Source organism: Dysidea avara, chromosome 11, assembly GCF_963678975.1.
Source record: "Dysidea avara chromosome 11, odDysAvar1.4, whole genome shotgun sequence".
Classification (NCBI taxonomy): Eukaryota; Metazoa; Porifera; class Demospongiae; order Dictyoceratida; family Dysideidae; genus Dysidea; species Dysidea avara.
Genome location: NC_089282.1, coordinates 6,245,410 through 6,270,585, shown reverse-complemented (window position 1 = coordinate 6,270,585; position 25,176 = coordinate 6,245,410). Strand labels below are relative to the sequence as shown.

At 35.9% G+C, this 25,176-nt stretch overlaps 2 protein-coding genes across 2 annotated transcripts in view; both read right to left on the bottom strand.

The window, feature by feature from the left end:
- Positions 1–1,387: 1,387 nt before the first annotated feature.
- On the bottom strand, positions 1,388–13,748 carry LOC136238414 (mucin-like protein). Its single transcript, XM_066028867.1, has 19 exons — positions 13,541–13,748; positions 11,677–11,724; positions 11,465–11,494; positions 10,874–10,903; positions 7,960–8,093; positions 6,618–6,968; positions 5,900–6,566; positions 5,646–5,842; positions 4,619–4,961; positions 4,317–4,568; positions 3,898–4,260; positions 3,642–3,794; positions 3,303–3,428; positions 3,119–3,241; positions 2,941–3,066; positions 2,767–2,886; positions 2,561–2,677; positions 1,796–2,060; positions 1,388–1,739 (listed from the first exon to the last, which is right to left on the bottom strand). The coding sequence occupies exons 1-19, from the start codon at positions 13,572–13,574 to the stop codon at positions 1,574–1,576; spliced, it is 3,645 nt and encodes a 1,214-aa protein (XP_065884939.1). The 5' UTR covers positions 13,575–13,748; the 3' UTR covers positions 1,388–1,573.
- An 898-nt stretch (positions 13,749–14,646) lies between these two features.
- The window catches only part of LOC136238630 (mucin-like protein), a 34,293-nt gene continuing 23,763 nt past the window's right edge, over positions 14,647–25,176 (bottom strand). Inside the window, exons 11-17 of the mRNA XM_066029194.1 lie at positions 24,818–24,940; positions 24,639–24,761; positions 22,812–22,934; positions 20,671–20,793; positions 17,618–17,740; positions 14,955–15,063; positions 14,647–14,834 (exon numbers count right to left, since the gene is read on the bottom strand). Coding sequence (XP_065885266.1) covers positions 14,759–14,834; positions 14,955–15,063; positions 17,618–17,740; positions 20,671–20,793; positions 22,812–22,934; positions 24,639–24,761; positions 24,818–24,940 — 800 coding nt within the window. The 3' untranslated portion in view covers positions 14,647–14,758. The remainder of the gene's footprint in view (positions 14,835–14,954; positions 15,064–17,617; positions 17,741–20,670; positions 20,794–22,811; positions 22,935–24,638; positions 24,762–24,817; positions 24,941–25,176) is intronic.

Sequence of the window (25,176 nt, the reverse complement as noted above, 5' to 3'; positions counted from 1 at the left end):
CAGAGGCGGTGTAATCGTGCACTTCTTCATAAAACCATGAAACTTTTCACATAATAGTACTCCTCATCATAGATATTATAGAGCCTACGTTTCCGTAGGCTCTATCTTTGTCCTAAGGTGGGGGTGCATGGGGCCGAAGTACCCCATCCAAAATTTTACTATGTGCCAGCTAGAAAGGTAGTAGAAGCTACAGTACAGGTGTAATTGCATCTAAAACAATGAAAAGATGGAAAGAGTGAGGCTGAAATAGGAATCAACAAGAGGGGGTCCGGCTGATTTTTAAAAACTGCTAAACATCGAAATACTCTAATAGAACAGTCAACTACACTAATAAAACATCCATCATAAGATCAAAGACCAACCCCTAGACCCCTTGAACTTCAACTTTAAACTCAAAATATCATACTGCATGCAGCATTTATACTGTGTCCAGTATAAATTATGAAAGCTAGTTACCATGCATGCATGCACTGCTAGAAAATAATGATTTTACTTTAACAGCACACAATGTTTAGTTTATAAGGTTTATTAAAAATTGTGATCTCAATCAGAAAGCTAAATTTGCAAAAAATTTCCTGAAGGGACATACTCCCAGACTGCCAAACCTCCCTAGTCCCTAGATATTACATGCTGAGTATGCTTTGCACACTGTGCTACTAGTTGTATCAACCAGTTGCCACTTTCCTTATATAGATCATGCCCTAAGCTTAGCCCCCCCCCCTCCCTCTTTGGGAATCCTAGGTCTTCTTCTGCTCTTGACATGTATTTTTTTAATATAGTGCCATCGTAGATTTGACCTTTGGTGATTGTACTGAAATTTGATCATTTCTGTCTTTATCTCCCTGAAGCATATAACTTGTACAAAGTAAAGGTCTTGTTTAATGAAATAACTTGAAGTTTATTGGTAATTCCATTTTGAAGTTATAATCACTTTTATTAGCTGCAAAATTCATTGAGTGTACCTGCTCATGGGGTGTAAATTATCTGCTGGGACGTAAATTATCTCAAAAATTATAAATGGTCACATGAGAATGCCCATATAGACCAAGTTGCTTCGTTCAACAAGACCTTTACTTTAATTAATGCTTCAAGGAGATAAAAAATTTAATTATCAAATTTCTGTGCAAAAATAGCCAAAAAGGTCACCAAAGGTAAAGGATCTAGTCATGAGTACTACCAATGTGGGAAGTTACATGGTTTATGCGCCACTATATACTTTATTGGTAATTCCCTATGCAACTGCAATTAGAATTGAACATATAGCTATATACCATTATTCTCCAAACAATATATACTACATGTTTACATAAGCCCCACAGTTGTCTACGCAAGCTGGACTACACAGATTCTAAGTTTACATAATTATACTGTACATGGAATTAGTATGTTCACAGGAAATCACAGTATAAACAATAGAATGATGGTAAAACTATGTACAAAATTATATACAGCATCTCACAATTACTTCCTAAACACCATTAATGCAGAGTCCAGCAGACTATGGCAATATGATTTCACTACTAAAATTAATGTTACGATATATATTATATTATACGCGGAAACAAAATGTTTTTTATAAATGAGAAAATTCTTCTTCCCCGCCACCATTCTCTTGCGAGTGTGTTGTTGTTTGTGACATCTCAGTATAGACATTGCCGGTTACTTCAGGTGAAGTTCTCACATTTTTGTACACAAGGCTCGGTGTGATTGTCACTGTCTTAGTACGATGTCGGTCCAAGCTATAAAAGATGTCAGATGCATTGTTTGTATTGTACATTATCATCAACATACTTACCATACTACAACAACAATGACTACTATCACTATCAGTACTAAACCCACTGTACAACCGATTACTATGCCAGCAATGGCTCCACCAGATAATCCATCATCATCATCATCATCTTGGTTACCAACAGTTCTAGTTGGCGTTGGTGTTGCAGTGGAGGTTGTCATAGTTGAACTTGTCATAGTTGAACTTGTCATAGTTGAACTTGTCACAGTTGAACTTGTCATACTAATTGAACTGGTTGATGGAGATGGTGGCATAGTGATCACAACTACAATAAAATAACAGGTAATACAAAGTCTAAGGGATCAAGACACACGTGTGGCCAATATTGTACCCCTGTGGGGAGAGTTTTCAGAAATCCCCTTTTAGAATTTTATACACATATTTAAACAGGGTGTAGGACCAGGTGTCCTACAGACCTTCAGTACTTGTCCTATAAAGCATTAATAATAAAATAACAATTGTATGTTGAGAAGTTTGGATTTAAGGCCTTGAAAACTAGGAATCTACAATGGGATGGAGCAAAACCTGGTCACAGGATGACTGTCACTCGATGGCTTCACTCTATGATGGTTGCATCAACATTGTATATTCCTGAGGCATAAAATTACTCTAATAAAGCAGTCAGACATTTACAATATATCAACCCAATTTACAGTTTATTAGAGTAGGTGAAGACTTTTCATTTCCACAATAATCAATTATGTTACTATCAAAATGTTAGCTATAAATGTCAGTGACATTTTGCACTGTTATACTGTAACTTACTTCTACACATGTTGTTCATCATTACAGTACCACTAGGACACTGACACTCAAAACTACCAAGAGTATTGAGACACATCAAGCCTGTCATACATGGGAAGCTTGAACATTCATTAATATCTAAACAAAAGACAAGACAAGGTACGTACTGCAATAAAACAATAGTTGTACATGTCAATAAAATATGGTAGGATTTATAATATGTTTACCATCGCAATTTCTGTTATCAATGTTTAATGTATAACCACTATTACAGGAACATGTAAAGCTGCCAATAGTATTGCTACAATTTTGACTGCAGCTCCCATCAATATCACACTCATCAACATCTGTACAGAATCAACACCATTAACATGTGAAGAAATTACAATACAACTATTTACCACTGCAAGTTGTGTTGTCACTGTCTAGTACATACCCTCGTTCACAGCTACACAATTCCATTCCACTATCAGGATCAACACTACACAACTGGCTACAGCTATGGTTCGTAGGACATTCATTTGTAACTGTAATATAATTGCTCAGTGGCTAACAGATTATTATAAACTTTATAATTACCATTGCAAGTGACATTATCAGGATTTAATTCAAATCCTGGCCTACAGCTACAGCTAAAGGATCCATTATTATTGTTACACAGTTGATGGCAGTTATCACTGAACTCAGCACATTCATTTATATCTACAGAGACACAAAGCACACAAATTTAAACATATTATACTAATAGCCAGTATGTGTTTACCTTCACAGAGTAATGGAGATGATGGACGATAACCAGCCATACAAGGACAGGTGAAGCTACCAGCTGTATTTTCGCACATTTGTAGTTCAGTGCAGCTGTGATTCTGAGTGTTGCACTCATTGATATCTGTGTGTATGTAAATGGTAGGTTGACTAAATGGAGTACTGAGTTATTTATAAGTACACAACATACATACAAAGATTTGCCTTGTTTTATCATGTTATTTTTATGGGAAACGAAGAGTACACATGTATACTGTATGCTGTTATTATGTGTTGTAAAGATAATACTGATTTTTATACACCCATCCTTCAACCTATACAAATACACTACACATACCAGCACATTTGGAGTCAACAGCCATATATCCAATGGGACAAGTACATTCAGCACCAGACAGTGGTGCAGTATTGTCCACACACATCTGTCCTTCAAAGCAAGATGTTTCAGCACAACCATTAGCATCACCTTCACAAAAGTTTCCATCATACGCTACACAAATACACAGCAATATAACACACAAAAGTTTCCATCATACGCTACACAAATACACAGCAATATAACACACAAAAGTATTCATACAATAATAGTATACCTGGAGGACATTCACAGTTCAGTACTGTGAAAGGTTGTTCAAGATTTAGGACACCAGCTTCAGTGCAGTTTCCATTATTCATACAACCACACAACCGCACACGAGGATTGGACACTGATGATACATTTCCTACACTAGCCACAATTGTGATGTTAACTTCTTCTTCCACATCTTGTGGATTCCAAGTAAGCATATAATCAACATCAGATGTATTAGTGAGGTCTATGTTTGAAGGTAAGACAAACTGCCCATTGACACTAACGTTGACACTTGTACTTCCAGTAACCATGAATAGGTACACAGAGCTGGTGTTAACAGTGGCCATAAACACTTCTGGAGCCGTTACATTTGGTGGAAAGGTGTCTACAGAGAGTATCATATATACAGGTTTACTAGATAATAGTCTGAGTATATCATACCTGACATAATGACTTGTTCTTCTACTTGTTCCTCAAACTGTAAGGTATCCATTCCCACATTTTCATCACCAGTTTGTCCCACATCAAACAGACACTGAAGATTATCACCACACACTTGAAAAAGGGTGTTGTTTCCTTCTAGATTGGCTCTAATCTCATCCAAGAATGGTGGCTCATGATTAGGATCAGAAAATGTGTCCACATTCTGACCAGAAGCGTATGTAAAAATACTTTCATCTGCAGTGATTTGCCCTGAAAGAAAGTTATTGCAACTATTATAAAATGTAATATAATTGCCATACATGATTGTCCAAATGAATGCTTTTCTCTATCAGTGGAATTAGTTGGTAGCACAGTTCCATTTCGGAAGATCAGATCGTCAGAAATGTTACCATTCAATGTTCCAAGTAATCCTTGTGAAGTGATGTTAAATGTTGGAGGTAGATTTAGAACAAAACTGAGTATTCCATTCGAGTAGTTTGCAGTGAGTCCTAATCCTGATGGAAATTGCACCATCATGGAATTGTTTGCACTTCTCTCAAAGTAATATGTGGTATTAGAAATGTTGGCACCAGTTGTAGCCAGTTGACTTGAAATATCACTTCCATTTAATAAAGCAACAAAGTCTCCATCCATAACACTCAACTAAACAAGAAACAAAAACAATGATGTCATGATACTTTTAAAAACCAATTACCCAATATAATCAATAGCATTTTGATCAGCCATCTATAAATATTAATTTGTGCTGCACCTTAAAATTTTAGATTTTTCACAAGCAGTTCTGTAAAATTTCTGATGCTATTCTGAGACATGGTAATAGCTATAACCTAAATACAGTCTAGAGTCCTATGGCATTGTTTCACAGTTGAATCTTACCATTCCACGCCTAACAAATTACCTATTTTTAGAGGCACTTGACACTTACAGTAACATACTTGAAGGCTGGAGAGGTGATTTTGTGGTAAAGCAAAATAATTTGCGATTTTTTCAACTAAGCATTCCAATAATACATTGTTCGATATAAATAATTCCTTTTTAGTGAATGTTGACTGACTGTTCTATTGAGTAGTATTGTCAGAAGAACATACCACAAACAAGGAGCAGCTACATAGCAACATTGATTGATTGATTATTTATTTATTTAAAAGGCAAAGCTGCTCTTCCGTACTGGAGTACACAAAAGACACAACACATACATACATAATAACACCATATATACAAAACATGTCATGAAGTGACAAGACAGCAAGCTCTGACACATTTTCCACAGTGCCATACTCAATTATAAGTATATTCATATAAGCAAATAGTTACAGTATGGTTTACCTGAACTGTATCATCTTCATGCTGTATACCAAAAGCAGAAAACACAGTGGCATTAGAGTCTGGTACTACAGCAGTTCTACCCTGAAACTCTACATTGAATTCACCCATAGATCTCAATAGCACATATTCCCCAACTCCATTGAACGTGTATGTGAAATCATCAAGGGTGGTAAAGTGGGGGTCTCCCCACATCCATGCTATTGAAATTATGCACACATAGCACACGTATTATTAATTCCATTAAGCTCACTCACTCCGTCTTAGTGGTCTGTATCTGGCACAAGTATCTGATGGGCGTCGCTCAAAATATAAGTCACATAATCCAACTAGGTCAGAACAGCAGTTTGACTTGGGCAAGAAATTGTCCTGCTCATATGATTCAAATGTACCATCTACTATTAGTAGAGAACCTCCATTTGTAGGACCAACAATTAATGCTCCAAAATCTGAACTGTAACAACATTCCCTGTCAGTGCCAAACTGAAAGCTACGAAATCTTAAAAGAAAGCACCATGTATTTTCTGTGATTGAAAACAAAAAATATCTAAAGTCAAAAAAAGCTTGGAATAGACTGCAAGGACAAGACTCTGTTAAAGAGTCAAGAGCACTTATCGATAATGAAGCTGTTCTAAACCGATCAATATCTGAAGAATACCACTCCAGGCACATTTGCTTCTGTTCTTCTACAAAACTTTGGGAAACACTGATTTGATACAGCAGGTTGCTCTCTCTACATGCTATCTCGTTGGCAAAACTTTGTCCAGTAAAAGGATGGTTAAAAAAATCGGCAGTAGAAGGTGAGTTAAACCCAATTGTAGGAAATGTAAATTCACCGGCCCATTCAATTGAACCACATTCATATATAAAAATCACGTAGGATTCCACCAAGTTAGTAATCACGACTGCTTGGTAAGTGTTGGTCTGTAAAGGTATGCATGAATATTCAAGACTATATTAAGGATATACACACACCTGAGTAAGAAATGGATCATTCTCAGGTGCACCAGCAGCACCATGAGGATACGGGTGTACACCTCTCCACTCTGCCAATATCATAAAACTTCCCTTGAAATTTGAAGACGTGTTGGTGCATGCTCTAATATAGCTGCTGACTTCATCTAACAATCTGTCCCCATATTCACCAGTAGCTTGTAGCTGAAACACTTCATAGGAAACAGTGCCTTCTCTGCGAATGTCATTATCAGACCAATAAGGGGCAACCACATGAAAATCTCTCACACTACTGAATACACCACCAGGAAAAGACTCAGGATTCCATAGTAAAAATGGTCGGCTAAATGAGATAATTCCATTAGTCCCAACCTAATCATAAGAGATAATTTCAATTAATTTCTGTTGCTGAACAAACTTCCTCAAGATACGCGTATGACTTAAAGGGACAGTGCGTTGGTATCAAAACAGTTCGATCCACGTTATTTCACTGCCAGTGAAATCATTAAATAACCGTAATTATACACACTTTTACAGAAAGTATACCAGGAATGGTAGGATCCATGCTTGTACACCACTAGTTAGCCAAGTGAAATATGATATGTTTTTATAGCTACACAAAACTGTAACAGATGATAAACAGGCATCTCGTGACAATCACTGTGCAGCACTTCAACAATGACGATAGTAACAGTCCAACTATTGTAGGTATAGGGAAAACCTTTTAAATAGAACGTCTTAGCTCAGAGTTACAGTGTGGTGGATGAAATGCCATTAGGGTCAGTTCATCTATTCTTAAAAAAAACAACAACATTTGCCTGGTTGTGATACGTGTGTATACACAAACATAGGTTGTTGTCAGGGGCGGATCCAGAGTTTGGAAAGAAGGGGGGCACCTTGCTGAAAAACAGTTGAAGACCAAAAAAAAAAAAAAAGGTCACAACAATAATAGCTAGTTATCCTTTACCAAATATATCGTGCCTGTTATGTAAAATAAAATCCTATTTATAGCTTCATAGGTAAGCTACACTGCCTCATGAACATTGTAACTGCTTTATTAGAGTAATCGACTGCTCTATTAGAGTATCTCGATCTTGTATGCAATTTCTTTAAGGGGGGGGGCATTTGCCCCAAATGCCCCATCCTGGATCCGCCATTGGTTGTGCAGCATTAATTTCATACAGCTGTGTCTCGCTATGCTTTCATAGCAGTAGGAGTACAAGATTAAAGCACATTTTACAAACTTTGCCCACTACTTTATTATTCCACGTCATGCAATTAAGTAATGTTGGATATTAAACTTAAACAACTTTGCCATGTAAACAATATCAACGCACTGTCCCTTTAATGCTAATTTACTTACATATGCTAAAGTATGAATTACTGAACCAAATGGAAATCCAAATGGTATAGAAATTGGTTCTGATGCTGCATCTGAACTGACACGATTTATGACAAATCTTCTATTTTCACCAAATTCTAGAAACTGCAAGGCACCTGCAAGAAAATAAAATTAATATCCATTCTTAAATAGAATGTATATTTTATTATACAGTAAATGAAAACCTATGTATTTTCCCTCAAAATTATACAGCTTATCTCAAGGGATTAAAAATATTTTTAGGAACAAAACATTGTAGAGAATCACAAGTTTGGAGACTGGAGTACCTTTGAATAAAATTAAACCCCACTAAACGAAACATAACAATAATAGCACCCATAAGAACTTGTACTGAATAGCAACTAGACAAACCATTTACTAAATGAATTGTGCATTACCTATCATGAATGCAGTTGCATTGTCTTTCTAAATCAAAATGTAGCAAAGCAAAACAATTGAATTAAGTGGTATGCATGGCTTTGCTATCAACGATATGGAACATTGTGTAATAGCAGTTGGGGATCTTTTGAGCAAGCTGGAATTGTCTAGGATAGAATCTGATAATGGTTCATTATGATTATATGATGGTGAAACAAACACTTGTTGCCACACAACATTTTAAAACGACCAATTTTTATAAACATACCAATTACAACTGTTGATACTGGCTGTTAGTAAACAATTAACTACAAACTAAAGCTACTTAATATTCCAGCTCTAGTAAAACAATGTCTAGTAAATCCATTTCACTACCCAAGGCACTAACAAACATACCGGTGGCATTTTATTTGATAAAGTCATAAAGTCTTTACTTTTCACCTTACAAATAACACGTGGAAAGTGCTTTTCTAGGAAACTCAGTTATATACTCTTATAGCCAGCTACCTTGACTTAGTGACTATGGGATACAACAACAGGGCCACAGTAACAGAGCCACCTGATTAATGAGATGTATAGTACCAATTATGGCCTTATCCACGAGGACTTCTTGCAGTAGACTTCAACCAGGTTCATGGTTGGAAATGTCTACTGCAAGAAAATATTGTCCTCAAACGTAGCTCTGGAAAACCAGTCCTATTGTCCATAATGGCAGGTTTAATTTTCACCACACACGTAAAGCTAACTTAAGTTATTAATTGCTGATGAGCACCTAATTTTGATCAGTAAAAATTTTCTGTATTAAACCGAATCAATTATGATATCATATCCAGAGTATTTTCATTGCTTATTCAAGCTCTATTACACTCAAAAACACTGTGACACATGAACGAAACTTATCAAAGAACAATTCTAAATAATTCCCATGTGATATTAAACAGTTCATACAGCCTCAGGTGTCTGTACATATGCCATGATAGCTAAACATAAAGGATGAAAGTAAAGAAGACACTTTACAGCCACAAACTTGCACTTGTATTTAAAGTGGTAATGAAAAGCATTAGAATATTTGAAATAAAGAATTCCAGTTCAGTCTTGTGTGCAAATGACAAAGCTGGAAACCATCACACGTACCGTACCCTTGTATGCCAAAATAAAATACACAGAAAACCATCTGGTGAAAATACTGGACTGTAGTATCAAGGCATTGTATTAGCACCACCTGGTTAAATTTAAGTTTTTTCATTGTTTATCCAACTAACACTATGCACACAAATTAAATGAATTTTAACACATGAGCACTTTATTAAGTATCAGAGGTGTCATATGGAATACTTCAGATGGTGACACAGATAACATGCCCATCCAAAAGAATGGTGGTGGTGGTTAACAAATGATATCAAAAATGTACAAGTGTACGACATCTGACAATTGATGTTATACCTACTCAATTACATTGCCACTGTTGGTAAATGAATGACTGTAGGGGACTCCCAATTTACAGAAGAGGACCAAGGATTGGCAAACAGAATCACAAAGACCTGAAGTCAATAGATTATTTCTTTGGCAAATTACAAAAAAGCACAAAAGGGTCAATATTTGGCAATTTAATGCTACCTGAGTACGCTATTAAATTTCACTGTCAGAGTCAGGTAGTCTGCTTGACTTTTAAAAGTGCCAGTTGTGAGCTTTATTAGTGGTCTGATTCCTTGATGGAGTTTTGGCTATTGACTACTTGTATAATAGATGCTCTGAAAATTGTTGTAGCAGTGCAAAAATTTGATGCCCATAGCTTCAATCATGGGCAAGCTATAACAGTCTGAACACTTAATACCATCATTTCTCAATACTAGCAAAGATTTTTTTTTGCAGAAGCAAATATTTTAACATGTATATGGCTTACACTACAAAACACATTTAGCATTTCATTCCATGCTCAACCACACACTAACTCAGTAATTTTTACTGTACGGTACAGATAATGTCATCTTGTCTAGTCAATCTTTTTCCATTATGACATTACCCTAGCTATTGTATGTACGTGTTTACTTGGAGTTCCTATAGCTGAAAAGAAATAAAAGACTTTGTAATGGTTGAACATGATCAGACTTCTTTGGGTTTACCACAAATTACTTGTTTTTCATTTTCAAAATAATGATGGTTTCTCTCTCTTCACAGCACCACGAAGACAAACCGGATGTCCAATAGCAATGTACAGGAGAACTTTTATAGCTTTATAACTTTTTGCCCTGTTACACTATTTGTACATACGTCATAGGCTTCCTAATGGTGCAAATGTGAAATTCACAGTTTTGGTGTGTCATAACTCTGGTGTGTGGTGAGTTATTGGCAATCTAAAATGGTTCAAGTGAAATTCACACTTCAACAAGGTAATTCATTCCTTTTCACCCACACTGAAGCCCTTGTAGGCTTACTTCGTGACCTCATTTTATGTAAAGGAATGCACATAGTGACCACACACACACATAGTCTACAGTAATGCATATATTCCACTCACCAGATTGTCCACTCCCAGTATTGTCATTGCCTAAGGATAAAATCATACAAATACACTGTAAGGTACAGATAATGTCATCCTGTCTCAATGGAAGTACCCCAAGTCAATGTTATGGACTTGCTAATAAAGCAGCTCATTTCATGTTTGCCAACACTGAAGCCCTTGTATATCTCATAATTAAACTGATGTAAAGGGATGCACTTAAGCATCACAGCCAACACAGATATGCATCATAGATAATTGTTAGTAAAAAGGGATTTATATTGGTGACATCACTACAAAGAACCCATTATCAAAGAACCCATTATCCTTGTCTGTGGTTCTTAGTAATACCTTAGTAATATCGCCACAAATATTATTGGTGCCATGCAGTTCAACACAAACTAGCATAATACTGGTGCACTGACCCAATGTAACAGTGAAAAGGAGACTGTTTAGCAAAATTGACGAAGAAACAATGTAGAGAAAGCAAGACATATGACCACTCAAAGTCTGGACCCGCAACAAGGATTGCCTATACATAAAGCTATTTGTTCCTATGGGAGTGCTGTCACCATTGTGAATCCCCATGAATGTGTATATTCCACTTACCAGGTTGTCCGCTCCCAGTAATGTCAATGGCTAAAGATAAAATAACAAATTATCATGTGTTTAGCATAATGGAGCTATTCAGTCAAAAACTGTTACTACAAGACTATTTATTTGACCATCAAATGTACAACCATTATTCACTATTTTGAAATACGATAAAAACAAACAGCTTGAATATCAGTCATGTGCTATAAATGTGTATCATGACTTACCAGCAGTTCCCTGTAATAGTAGTAATAGTACTGTGACAGTCAGTGTACCTGATATGGAGAAACAATAACAGAATAGTACGCTTAGTCTATGCTGCCATTTAGCAGTGAAACCATAGTATTGAAGGTATAGCTCCTTACAAGAGGCACTAAACATTATATAAATGTACATAATATTTGTTATACATCTCTCTCAATTACTCTCTGTTGTAACTGCAGTTATTTTTAGACATTCCTGTAAATCTAATTTAGAGGTCTAAAGTTTTTATAACAAAAGATTAACTTATTTAGGTGCATGATATGAATATTGACAGTTGCTAAGAAACCTAAGCTCTGTTATCTGCTGAACCCAAAGCTGTTGTTTTGCACCCCCTTACTTTGATCTCAGCACTCTCATTAACACATATGTAAGGCTTCCAGTACATCAGGACTTGGCTGAGATATTTTTTATTGATCACGACTGTACTATTGTAACAGAATTGATCATCTCTGTACTACTACTACTATAATAGTTACGCTGCACATAATAATCTTGTCACAGTCGATAGCTTATCACATGAGTCATTTCTATAAATACAGTGCACTACAATTTCATATCAAGAAATATACCCAATTATTGTTATCTTAGGTTTTAGCTTCAATCTATATAGCTCTGACATGTAGCTGACAGCACAGCTATGATGAATGAACTCAGTTCACAAAATGTAAGCACATGGTTACCATTGTTACATTGTAAATTATCAATAGAACCAGCAATTACAAATTGTGACAGCTCTATTTATAGTCCTGTGTTTTGTGTAAGTAACTATGTCATTCCATGGGTAGCTATGCAACTATAACATATAGTCATCAAAATCAAGTGGGATTTAAATAACACAGCTACGTCATATGCTGGAAGGTTCACCAATAAGGCCAGTGATTATTAGTTTCTCATCCACTGCCCGCATCCCTTCTTAGGCTACAGCATGGTAAGCCATTATTTACTCTGTGCATGCTTAGAAGAACACGTGATACCAGACCGTCATAATTGGTATTGAAACACGATGTCATTCTTAAAATTAACGCTACAGTGCACTACACATCGCCAGGAGAACTGTTGTTTTAGATTCTATTTTCGACTGTTTTTCAGCAGTCAACTGAAATTCTGCTATGATGAAGTTGATAGAGCACGATTGCAACTAAAATCCAATGTTAATTTGTGGAAGGAAGAACGAAAATTTGCCGAGGTCTGTACATCAGTGTATTAATATTATAATGGCCTAATGGTAATGCCCTCCCGCCTGCATCATAATAATTAGAAAGACTGGATGAGAAACTAATAATCACCAAATAGGGGCCTAATATATCACGGGGTGAACCCAGATGGCTCATGCTAAATGTTGCTAAACTGTACAATGATACAAAGTTCTCAATTCAAAAAATAGCAACTAGATTACTGTATCAGTAGCATCTTGTTATTAATATGTAGCCAACTAGAAAATGAATGGAAGGTGACCTCTTGCACGTATATACAACCTCAATCCGGCCTCAATGCAAGAGTATAATTATAGTAATAACTTTTTAACATACATGTAGCTACCCAGTCATACAACTGAGGAACCTGGGCGAGTCACTACTGAATTGCATGCGCGTACTGGCCCTTGTCAACTATACGGACCATAAAAGCTGACAAAACTTGACGGTCCACAACATTGGGTTCGTTACATTGTCATGGAAAGGGTAAAAAGTCTGACTAACTGCCTGAAAGACTTCACGAAAACAAAGCAATGTGGTGATACGAGTCACTTTAACAGTTGCAAGCCGGGAAATTTCTCACGTAGCTACGCAGTTAGCATCATATACAGCCGATACAACATACACTACTTACATAATACTATCCGTAAACCGACTACAGTCTTCATAACTTTCTCCTTTTCTTAGCGTTCCACTTCAAATCTGCTATAATTATAGAAATAATAGATTGATACGACACGTGATCCCGTGATTTCTATTCGAGTTGACTTCCTTTTAATACGTAGCAGCTTCTCTGATGCGATATAGCTATGAACTAATCGTGAGTTGCAAGCACGTGTGTCAGATGAAAGATTTGTTGATCGGTGATGACCATGCACCTGGAAATAGTCTCGACCACAAGTGAATTCATATATATCTATGTTTATCACAGGTCATGGTGGATGTATGGTTTGGGTAACCACATTGTTTTCAACATAGCTAGCTAGCTATTTGTGTCATCTCATTTCCTCACCACAAAATTGTTAGTTTCTAATAGACTAGCAATATAGCAAGCAGAATTTTTCTAGCAAGAGTGGCACACTATAAATTAGGTTAAGTACTTATGTATATATTGTAGCTTATAATTTATTTTTGTATTTTGTTCTTCCTTGCCATGCCCACATTTGTTCCATTCGTGGTCCTGATTGTGGTCGCATGTTGCCTGAGGATTTACATGCTCACACTTTTGTTTCATCAATCATGATGGTTTCTTCACTAGCTACTGAACTAAGATAAACACTTAAGAGCCTTTTCTTTTATTGCACATAGCTAGATACTTCTGTTTCATGATGCTGTTACTTCTAGCATACTGTGTACTTGTACACTATCTACACAGAGTGTAAGTAATGACTAAACAGAGCCATGCAGATATCTGAGAGAGTTGAATGTAGATTAATTTTCAACTATATTTCAGAGAACATAACATAGTTAAGGAATACCATGGTATCACATGACATTACTGATTTAATACCCAAATTTAATAAGTATCTAATTGAGTTCTTCCTCCCACATGGGTCAGAATTCTACATGACTCTCTGCTTTAGTCTTCTCACAAGCCCCGCAATTATGATAAAATGATGTGGGATGACTGAGTCATTGTTAAGGTAAGTGTGTTTCTCTCAGCCATACCTATATATATCATACACTTTCCCAATACATTCAGATTGTAATGCAGGCCGGCGTTGTTGTGTTTTAGGCATATACACAGAATTAATACACTAAACAAAACATACACAGTATGATAAAACATGTTGATATAATAACACCACAATTTAACTGAGTGTAGTTATATACAAGGTTACAATGATAAAAGTTAATTTGAACATGGCTTCTCAGGATTTACTTTGACTGATCCACAATAACTTGACTTGTAGTAAAGGATCAGCCCACTGTAAATGAATATGACAATTATGGCTATATGACAATCATGGCTATGATGATGCAGTCTATGTAATATGATACACCATACTAACATACCTCATTATACATGCATACAATAACTGACTTACCCAAGAAAAATTATTAGTGTAGCTGCAGCAACTAGAACAATACCAACACTTATGCCTACAATAGCTCCAGTAGAAATCTTGTTTGATTCACCACTTTCAGATTCATGTTCTGTGTCAAGGTATGATAACTGTATTAACATATCATATCAGATAATTCAGTATGCTGTCTATAGCACAAGCTACTGTATGAACACAACTACACACACATCATGCACACATGAAGCCAAAATTCAGAGTTTTTGTATAGCTTAAAAAATCTATTCCTACTTAGAAATACTCTAACTCGAACGCTGCATGAATAGCACTACAATCAACTACTTAGGTAGTCCTGCTTATTCGGCTTCAGCTTGGCACCTTTACACTGTACCATATCAGTACATACTTCTAATAGCATTTGAATATCAACAGTCAATAGAGCTGTAGCCAAGAGCAATGAAGCCAGAAGAACTGAAGTGATAGTAACAATTACGTAACTATTGGACCAACACACAACATTATGTCACCCAATAAGCTGAAAGTCCAGACAACAAATTTACACATTAACAATGCATGAGGTTCACTGTGATACCCTTACTTTAGCTGCATATGTACAATGTTTTGGGGGTATTGATAGCCTCAGCAGTGCTGTTTGTCCAGAATAAATAAATGAATGCCATTAGATTTATAACCTTCCTCCCTATACGATTCGCCTCTATAAGTCAAGTTACTATGAACTGCAAAAAAGCAGATGTTTGGACTCTTATAAATTATAACACATTTAAAACAGTTACAAAACAGTTGAGTCCATAAGTAGTTTCTAAACACCTACAATTATATAAGGTTCACCATGTGGGGGGTAATTGAATGCCATACAATATCCTTGGTGTTGCATGGTATAGATGCATATAATGTATGAGTTCATAATCACCACATAAAGGTGATGGTACAGAGTAGTCCAGTGTGTAGTAACAAATAATTCAGACTGAGGCAAAACTTTGGTGGATACAATATACCTAGAACATCCTGTTTCTTTGTTTTGGAAATTCCAGTTACGTTATAGCCTCTCTGCATTGTTCAAACTGTGGTACTAACATTATTCATGACTGATTGTCTCTGTAAACCATCCTTCATCCTTAAATAGTTTAAGCATGTAGGAACCCTTAGCTACCCACTAATGGTTAAATTGAAGTTATGACAATGAATGGCTTTTCTAAACATTAATTCCTAAACACTCTTCTGTCTATACAAGAATACAGTAGGAGGGAAAATTACGTGTGGGAAATGTTTTGGCAATCACAAAACTACCTACCCCACTATACTACACAGAGCCAACATCACAAGACTGGTATGCAAAGAAGAGGGTCATTCATGAAGCTTTCCCCAACCTACAGTACTCTAGTTGTGGCATGCACTCCTCAACATCTAAAATTAATTATGTTAAGTATTATTTTATTGTTGTATAAACACAAAATTATTACAGGTGAAAACAGATAACTCTTACTGACAATAATGCTATAGAAGTTTGATCAAAGCCAAACATTTAGGATATACAGATGGTGGGCAAATTGCTTTAGTGGTACGGTGACAGGATATGATGGAATAACATGAAGTGATAGAACTTATAGAAGATATTTTATTTGTTATGTATCTTCTTATATTGAATGATGTATCTTCTTATATTGAATGATGTATCTAATGTAATATTGACCACCTCTGACTCCCAACACTTAGATCACATCACAATGCTACATAGAATTCAAGTGAAGAATATTGAGTAGATTGAAGTTTACTGGTTTACTTGAGTGAGTGTCTTTCACGATATGTCCCGATTTGTGATAAGGTACCCGGCCTTTTTTGCACATTGTACAACATGCAAATGGAGAAGTTTGAAGTATTCAATTGATCATAGCTTGCCAATGGCTATAAAGTTGTAACCACCAAACATTTACCACAAGTGGAGCTATTCATTGTAATAATAAAGTACAATGATACCTAACACTTGGGGGGCATTTTTGAAGGTCTTTTCAATCTGGTGTAGGCAGTAGTTGGGTGGGGAGAGGTGGGTGGGAAAATTACAGGAGCAAGAAATGGAGGAAAGGAATGACTGAAGCTACCAGGCCCAGAGGAGGCTGTGTATCCACTGAGAGCACTTGTTACGGCAGTCCCAAAAGCGATCCAGCCTATTGATGCTATCTGATCAAATCTACGAGAGCTGCTCCAGCAAAGCCAGAGTGATATCAGGGTGTCAGATCATCTCCGTGGTTTCACAGAGCTCCAGAGACAAGGCCACAGAAGCATACCCAGCAGAGTGGCAGAAGGATAACAGTGGAAACCATTAGTGTAATAACCTGGCTAACTGTTTGTGACATAAGATACATTAATTTTTGTATTTAGTGCAAAAATGGTATACCTTTTTGTAATCCGGTCACAAAAAGTATTACCAGTTAGCTACATTACATAATATTATGTAGCTAGCACTTGTAATATAGATGTGACATTAAATTTTACAGGCTACAATGTACAAAAAAGTTTTAGGCTGTAGTTATTAGTTCAATAGTTAAATTCCCAGCATGACCATTATGACTGATTCTCAATGCAAGACATTTACAGACTGATGAAGAACCACTAATAGAACTCATGTGAGTCACAGAATAGCCTAATAGAACATACACACTGATCCTTACCATGACAGGTCCTCATATCATCACCCAAATAGTATCCCTCTGTACAGTAACACACAAATGATCCAATTGTATTGTTGCATTCTTGACTACATGGAGCTGGTAGGGTGCTGCATTCATCAATATCTACACATAAAAATGGTGACTGATGTCATATAAGTAGCAACTGCCATATATAGCCACCCATTTATGTGGGGTATTATTTTGTGAAAGCACCATGAGCTGGTTATTTAATAAGCATTATTCACTGTTTATCTTATATTTCTACTTAGCTTTATTCCTAAAAGTTATTGTAAGATTCGTATATACTTCTACTAATGCCAATAATTAGATGTTTACAAAAATAGTCAGTTATATATGCAGTAAGTAAATTCACCTTGTAATCAGGAGGAAGCATATGACATTAGTGCTAGAAATTGGTAGGCCAAATTTGGAAGAATATATACGTAGGATTTTCATATATATAGGCTGTTAATAGTATCCTCACACGCAAAGCGGGGGCATGCTTCCCCAGGAAAACTAATACCCTGTAGTTGCATCTAGATCTGATGGCTATTTTGCATACAAAGTCTCTTTCTGCTTTTAGGTAGCATCAAGAATACATTCTGAGAATTTTGTGATATCGTTAGTAGCTGATTAGTTCAAGTTAATTCCTTTTATATTAAATCTGAAGCTATTTTGATTATAAATTTACCAATGAAAGGCATAAACAAATGTCATGCATGCAGACATGGTTATAACGTGAAACTTTTGAAAAATAAGAGCTTAATCAACCTTATCTGCAATTACATCACAACATTTATAGAAATGAATATACATATAGAGAGGTATTGGGACTGGTGTTTCACTATGATAACGTTTATATATTCAAACAAAAGACATGAAGGTGAAGGTGACTTAGGTGAGACATATATATTATTCTCCAATACAAATGCAATCAATTCTCAGAAGTTAGGTATCGGTCTGCTTTTACAAGGTTGGCCTATTTTGCATTGCCACAATACGTTCCAGGTCATTAAAGCTGCAAACAATAGTTCAGTTTGATTACAGTGTGATGCCATGATGAAGCCTCCACACTATTACAGCTATTTTGTCAATAATATTATGACATGAGATTTCATCAAATAATGTGGATAAGATCCAAGCAGTGTATTTTTTAGTACAGCAACTATTTACTGATATTTAGATTATCTCAAAATCAAATAAGCTGAAAATTTAAAATTCATAGTATTAGTGTACAATTTGTGTAATCATGTGACTGTGGAGTGTCTCTAAAATTCAGTTCAGCATTTAAAGATGTGGCATTGATGATTTTAAAGCAATGAGGAAACAAAACATATCTGAACAACAATGGAAACTATGACTAAATGATACAGCATTTTATGTGTGGGATATACTAGTGGAGTACACTGCAGTAGGGTAATTTGTCCAGGAGCTGCACATCAACACAGAGAAGCAATCAACACATTACAAAATTAAGTTAGATATAACTGTAAGTGTATCACTGCAAGTGGTTATTGTATGATGAAGGATAATTTATTCATTATCACACTAGTGTGAGTTGGACCAAGAGAGTGAACAAGACATAATTGACGTGGACAAAATGTGACTCAGATGACCCAAATAATCATAATCCATGCAGACGACTTTACCCGGTTTTGACCCTGATCTACATACACGTGCACAGAGGTGTAACTAACCCAATATTTTGGTATTGTGATATAGATTTCCTAAGGAGCATGTACTAAGGAAACTCCAGTTTAAATTATAGACTCTCCGTATGATTATGAGACAATGAATGCTAGCAATATAACTCACCAACACATTCAGTTAAGTTATTCATAGCTGTACCAAGTGGACAATCACATTCATACTAGCTCCCATCAACATTCCTACACACTCTTCCTTCCATACAGGAATACTCTAGTGGTGCCATGCACTCATAAAAATTTAAATGGCAAGGTTCAATGTATCAAACTATCACCACATAGTCAAACTATTTTTAATTTAGTAGTAGTAGCACAAATACAAATGCTACCTACTCTCATTGGCAGTAACAATGTAATGCTATACAACTCTTGCAGACAGTGTACATTACTCATGTTCAAAGTAAACATTTAAGGATATCGTGGGAGAATACGTTTAGTTTTGACAGGAAATGTTATAATAACATATTAAGTGATTTTTGTTAAGCCTCTTACACCTCCCAATGATGTAATAAGGTATGAATGGAAGATAATTTTATCTGTTATGTCTCTTCTTACATTGGATGATGTATCTAACACATATCAGTGTAATATTGACCACCTCTTACTCCCAAAAGTAACATTCCATAGAGCACATCACAAAGAGCACATCACAAAGCTATATTTAGTAATTATAACTCAAGTGAAGCATACTATTGGGTTGACATTAGCTACCAGTTTACTACTTGAGTGAGACTAATATAAGCAAAATTCTATCCACTATACTTTTGCTGAAGTTCTTTTATATAGTCTAGTAACTTGCCCATCACAATATGGGAGGCCAGATCTGTGAAAACTGGACACATGTCCATATAGCTACCTATTCACATTGTCACCGGAATAAGAATTTCTGTATTCTGTACCTTCTGAAAAGTGATATAATTGTATGATCATGGTATAAAATGAAAGTTTGAATACTATACTATATACAAATTTTGTATGCTCACACTGCCTGTTTTACATATGCTACTATTTCATGAAAATAGCATCACCAGTTAAGACTTTATACATATGTAGCGCCTGCCATAATATCTTATGTGCATGTGCATTAAACTTTTATGTAGAAAATTTATAGTTAGTTGTTGAGCTTCAATACCTTTAGCATTTTAAATAAAATTACCGACATGTCCATTTTGAATCCTACACATGTCAATAAGTCAACCACACATGATCAGTGAAGAAACTCAATGAATGCAACCCCACAATTTAAAATAATTTGCCAGGTTATTACGGTGAATGAGTAGCCTCTTACAGAAATTTCAAATAGTAAAAAGTAAAATATTCTAATAGAACATACACACTAATCTTTACCATGACAGGTCCTCATGCCATCACCCAAATAGTATCCCTCTGTACAATAACACACAAATGATCCATTTGTATTGTTGCATTCTTGACTACATGGAGCTGGTAGGGTGCTGCACTCATCAATATCTATATGAAACAATTGTCACCACATTCAAGGAGAGAATCTTGCATGGTCCATGGACATATATATTCAACATAAATTCTTACAGTTGTTTCTTCAAAAATGTTCACAGCTTGTACAGTAGAAGGAAAAATTAGGAATTTTAAGGTGGATTAGGGATCAAAGAAAAAAGTAGTGAAATAAGAGAGGTTGTTCTATACCTGCAGATATACTAGTGGACATTTAATCCTTACACTTTACTCTGGCTATAACCATAACTGTATTAGAGATTAAATTTCGTATCTGCATCAGATGTAGGTAACCTCACTACTTTTAGCTATTCCCTTGTATCACTACTTTTTTTGCTTTGATCTCTAATTTTTCCTTATACTTGTTTGTTTATTTTTAAGAATATAATTATGACTAAAGAACTTGTGCATACCGCATCAAAAGGAAGAATGATGTCAAGCATGCAGTAAATTAATTTTGCATCTGGATGCATGCCATAACTATCAATTATTACTGAAAAGTGAAGTGCCATTACACTTTGTTTTCAGTTATTTTCAGCCCATTATATATGCAGTGTTACTAACGAAGAACACCACAAGAAGGATCTCTGCAATCAATCCAGTCACAATGGAAAACCCGGATGATTCCCATTACAAACATAGGAAATCCATCACATTGTGCTACCATGAATCAACACCTTGCACTGTCAGCAACGATCAATTAGGCACAGAGGAGGACACAGGTAAGCCCATGAAGCATGCATTGTATGTACTGCGATATGCCAAATGGCACCAGTAGCTGAAGTGACATCTAACAGTAAAAAAATCAACTCCGTAGCCTTAGCAGTTGTTGAGTTTTGCTTGTCTGAACGCATCAGGCAGGCCAGTTAGTTAGTTAGTCAATCAGTAGAAAATTTTGCTAAATAAAAATAATTAAATTCCATAGCAACTTATTGGAAGTGTTTTTGGCTGCTCTGTAGACACTTTTTGGGCTTGTTTATAAAACCTCACCAGTACTGCCAGATGAAGGTATTGTGAGGCTGGTTTTGGGGCAACATTGTTGGCCAAACCCAAAACTGCATGATAGTTCAATATGTGGATTGGACTTGCAAAAACCAACAATATATACCACTGAAATACTGTACTGTAACTATATTGGTGTTCACTGTGCTAAAACTTCCTACAATGAGCTATCTGTTTGGCATGAACATGAATATGTGCAAACCTTGTAGGCGTTATTGTTTTTACAGTGGTGGTTGTATGCAGGATGATGGGGAGAAGGTATAATCATTCTTTCAATAGGAAGATGGTTGCTACCAAATTTAAGTAGAAAATGAAGCTACATAACTCACATAGTAAGGCAGGAACTGTTGCTGGTCAGCATCATATATATGCAACTTTTGTTATCTAAGCATAGAGCTTAACAAACATTATGTGTCACATAAAACAATTGTTTAAAGTGTGGGTTTTGAATTGGTGCATATACAGTACTCCATTGATCATTTATAAAACTGTTTTGCTATCTTCAAGCTATGTATCATTATATGAGTGGAGTTAGTGGACACCATATAGGCCCCAATTTTTAATTTACCTATTATGCTATACTGTAATGCTCGCTTGTTATGTTTGTAACTACACATAATATGCTTCATGTTTTGCTAATAAATTTGCACTTTGAATAGATAATAATTATTAACTTTTAGCTTGTAATTTAAGACATAACCTCAACTATTCAATTTTGCTGCTTTGTGAAATATCTGATTAATAAATAAAACAGCCAAGTCAAGTATCAAGTAGCTACTTGACTGCTCTGTTAGAGTTACTGACTGTCCAATGACATTGTCAGTTTGTCAACCCTATGTACATTATCACATGCAGGCAAGGATTTATAGCATGGCACAATTATTCTACCTATTATTCTAGCAATATGCATTAGGTACTTATTATGTATGTATACTTATCAACAACTGTATAGACTAACCAGTTAATAATTTTCTAATAGCACATGTGTACATTATATGTATACAATACTTTACCATGACATGTCCTCATATCATCACCCAAATAGTATCCCTCTGTACAGTAACACACAAATGATCCAATTGTATTGTTGCACTCTTGACTACATGGAGCTAGTAGGGTGCTGCATTCATCAATATCTACGAAAATATATATACTATGATAATAAAAGTTCAAGACACATGGTAGTGTTGTTCGGCCAAGAAAGCCAGCGCACCACACTGTGAGTTCAAGACACACAGTAGTGTGTTGTGCAGCCAAGAAAGTTGGCACACCATACTGTGAGTATATAGACAGGAAGAAAGAAAACAGTTTTTTCACGCGTGCATAGCTTCATGGCCCCTTTTCCAAAGCACACCATTTTTGCATTATAGCTGTCCACCAGGTAGGGTAGGCCACACAGCAAATTTGATTAATTTGCAACAGCTTTTGGGAGATTTCTTCATGTTTTCTTCTTCCTATGCTGTATGAGGCTTCAATTACCAAGTTTGCTGTGAATCTGAGGAATATCCAAGGAGTTATGAGTGTTTATTCATGTACAAAAAAATCAAACTTCTGTCACAGCTACAGGGTGAACTGAGCATAGAGAATTGGTGTGTAGATATACTGATCATCGTAGCAGTGCCTTTTGACAGCAAAAGAGTTACAGCGACAAAGGTATAAAGCAAAAATCGAACAAACATAAAATCTCAGGATCGAGATACTCTAATAGAGCTGCCACCATGGGGTAAAAAAGGTGTACAAAAAATGTCAAAACAAACTTTGCCAGAGTTCGAACCAGGGACCTCCATACCTAACACCCGCATCCTTAACCACTGAACCACTGCTACCTTGGCTGATCACCTCACCTTTATAAATGAAATTTCTAGGTGAAATCTGCTTATAATCAAACGTTTGCAATTTCTAGATCTACCAATAGAAGTACTAGATTGTTCTAGAACATTCTATGTATGTTCTATTAGAAATCCTCAAAAAATGTGCACTCTATTAGAGTATTATCAAATATTGAATTAAATCATGTAGTGAAATACATTTATAAGTCTGTCTTAAATAATCATTATTGTATCTGTATATAGAAAAGAAGAAATGTGAGTAAAAACAAACCTCAAAGTCAGCCATAGGCTGGTTTCAGGGCCTGTACAAAAAGAAGTGAAATCCACACAAAAACAGCTAAGCTGTGAAAAAATGATGCAGCCTTAAAAGCCTGGGTGAAAAAGTTGTGAAATCGAAGGTGGCGGCCAAGAAATGGCTGCAATGATGTTATGATAAAAATTTTAGCAATGGCTGTGTGCATTGTTAATGTTTATGAGCATTAACATCATTGCAGCCATTTCGTGGCCACCACTTTTGATTTCACAACTTTTTCACCCAGGCTTTTTAAGGCCGCACCACTTTTCACAGCTTGGCTGTTATTGTGTGGTCATAATTATACATTATGATAATACCGAGTTACTGCCCATGCAACTGTTTATGACTAAGTTATACAAAATGCTTCTGTGCAATACAGAGTTGTCTGTCATGCACCACATCAGCTTTTCTCAGCCACACAACACATCATTACGTGTGCCTTGATTTTGTATGTAATACTGAAAAGTTAAATTTGAACACATCATAAGGTCAATTTTAGATAATCTTTGTATTTTTGTCTTAGGCCTATTAAGGGCCATCCCAGTACAGCTATAGTATATCCAGCTGTGCTAGGCATAAACCAACTCTTTCAGCCATAATGCCATATCTTCTAGAGGTTTTTTTGTGTGCTTGAGAATGTAAGTACATAGAATAGTGGAAATTTGATTCTAATTTTTAGTTATACCACTATGACTGTAGCAGTAAATATGTCTTACCATAACAAGCTAGCATATCATCACCCAAGGAGTAGCCAACCCTACAACCACATTCAAATGATCCAATTGTATTGTTGCATTCTTGGTTGCATGGAGGTGGTTGACTATTACACTCATCAATATCTTGGAAAAGTAAACAGCAGTCTAGAAGCATATTTAATATGTAGTGTGTAGCTTACCTGTGCAGTTTAGCTCATTAGGCTCAAGTTCAAATCCTGGAAAGCAACTGCAACTTAATTCTGAAGTTATATTGACACAGATTTGATCGCACTCACTAGGTCCACATGAATAATTTCCTGAAACTGCACACAAACACACAAACTTCGGTATACTTGACACACATGCATGCATAAGTAGCTATATATAATTGTTACAATGGGCCAGATCTTCTGAATGAAAGTGTACACGGCTAAGACTTGGAGAGACACGGACAGTTAACTCTAGGTTATCATTAATGCAACTAGGGAGAGTTCATACATGCATACATATTATACAGTATAATACATTTTATCTACATTCATAAATAAGGCATGCATCA

Bases quoted from the DNA above. Each gene is read 5' to 3' on its own strand.
- LOC136238414 (XM_066028867.1), bottom strand. From the start codon at position 13,574: ATGAAGACTGTAGTCGGTTTACGGATAGTATTAT. The intron at 5,843-5,899 runs GTGAGTGAGCTT...TAATTTCAATAG, and splicing joins ATACAGACCACTAAGACGGA to CATGGATGTGGGGAGACCCC. The intron at 4,569-4,618 runs GTATGGCAATTA...ACTTTCTTTCAG, and splicing joins GCATTCATTTGGACAATCAT to GGCAAATCACTGCAGATGAA.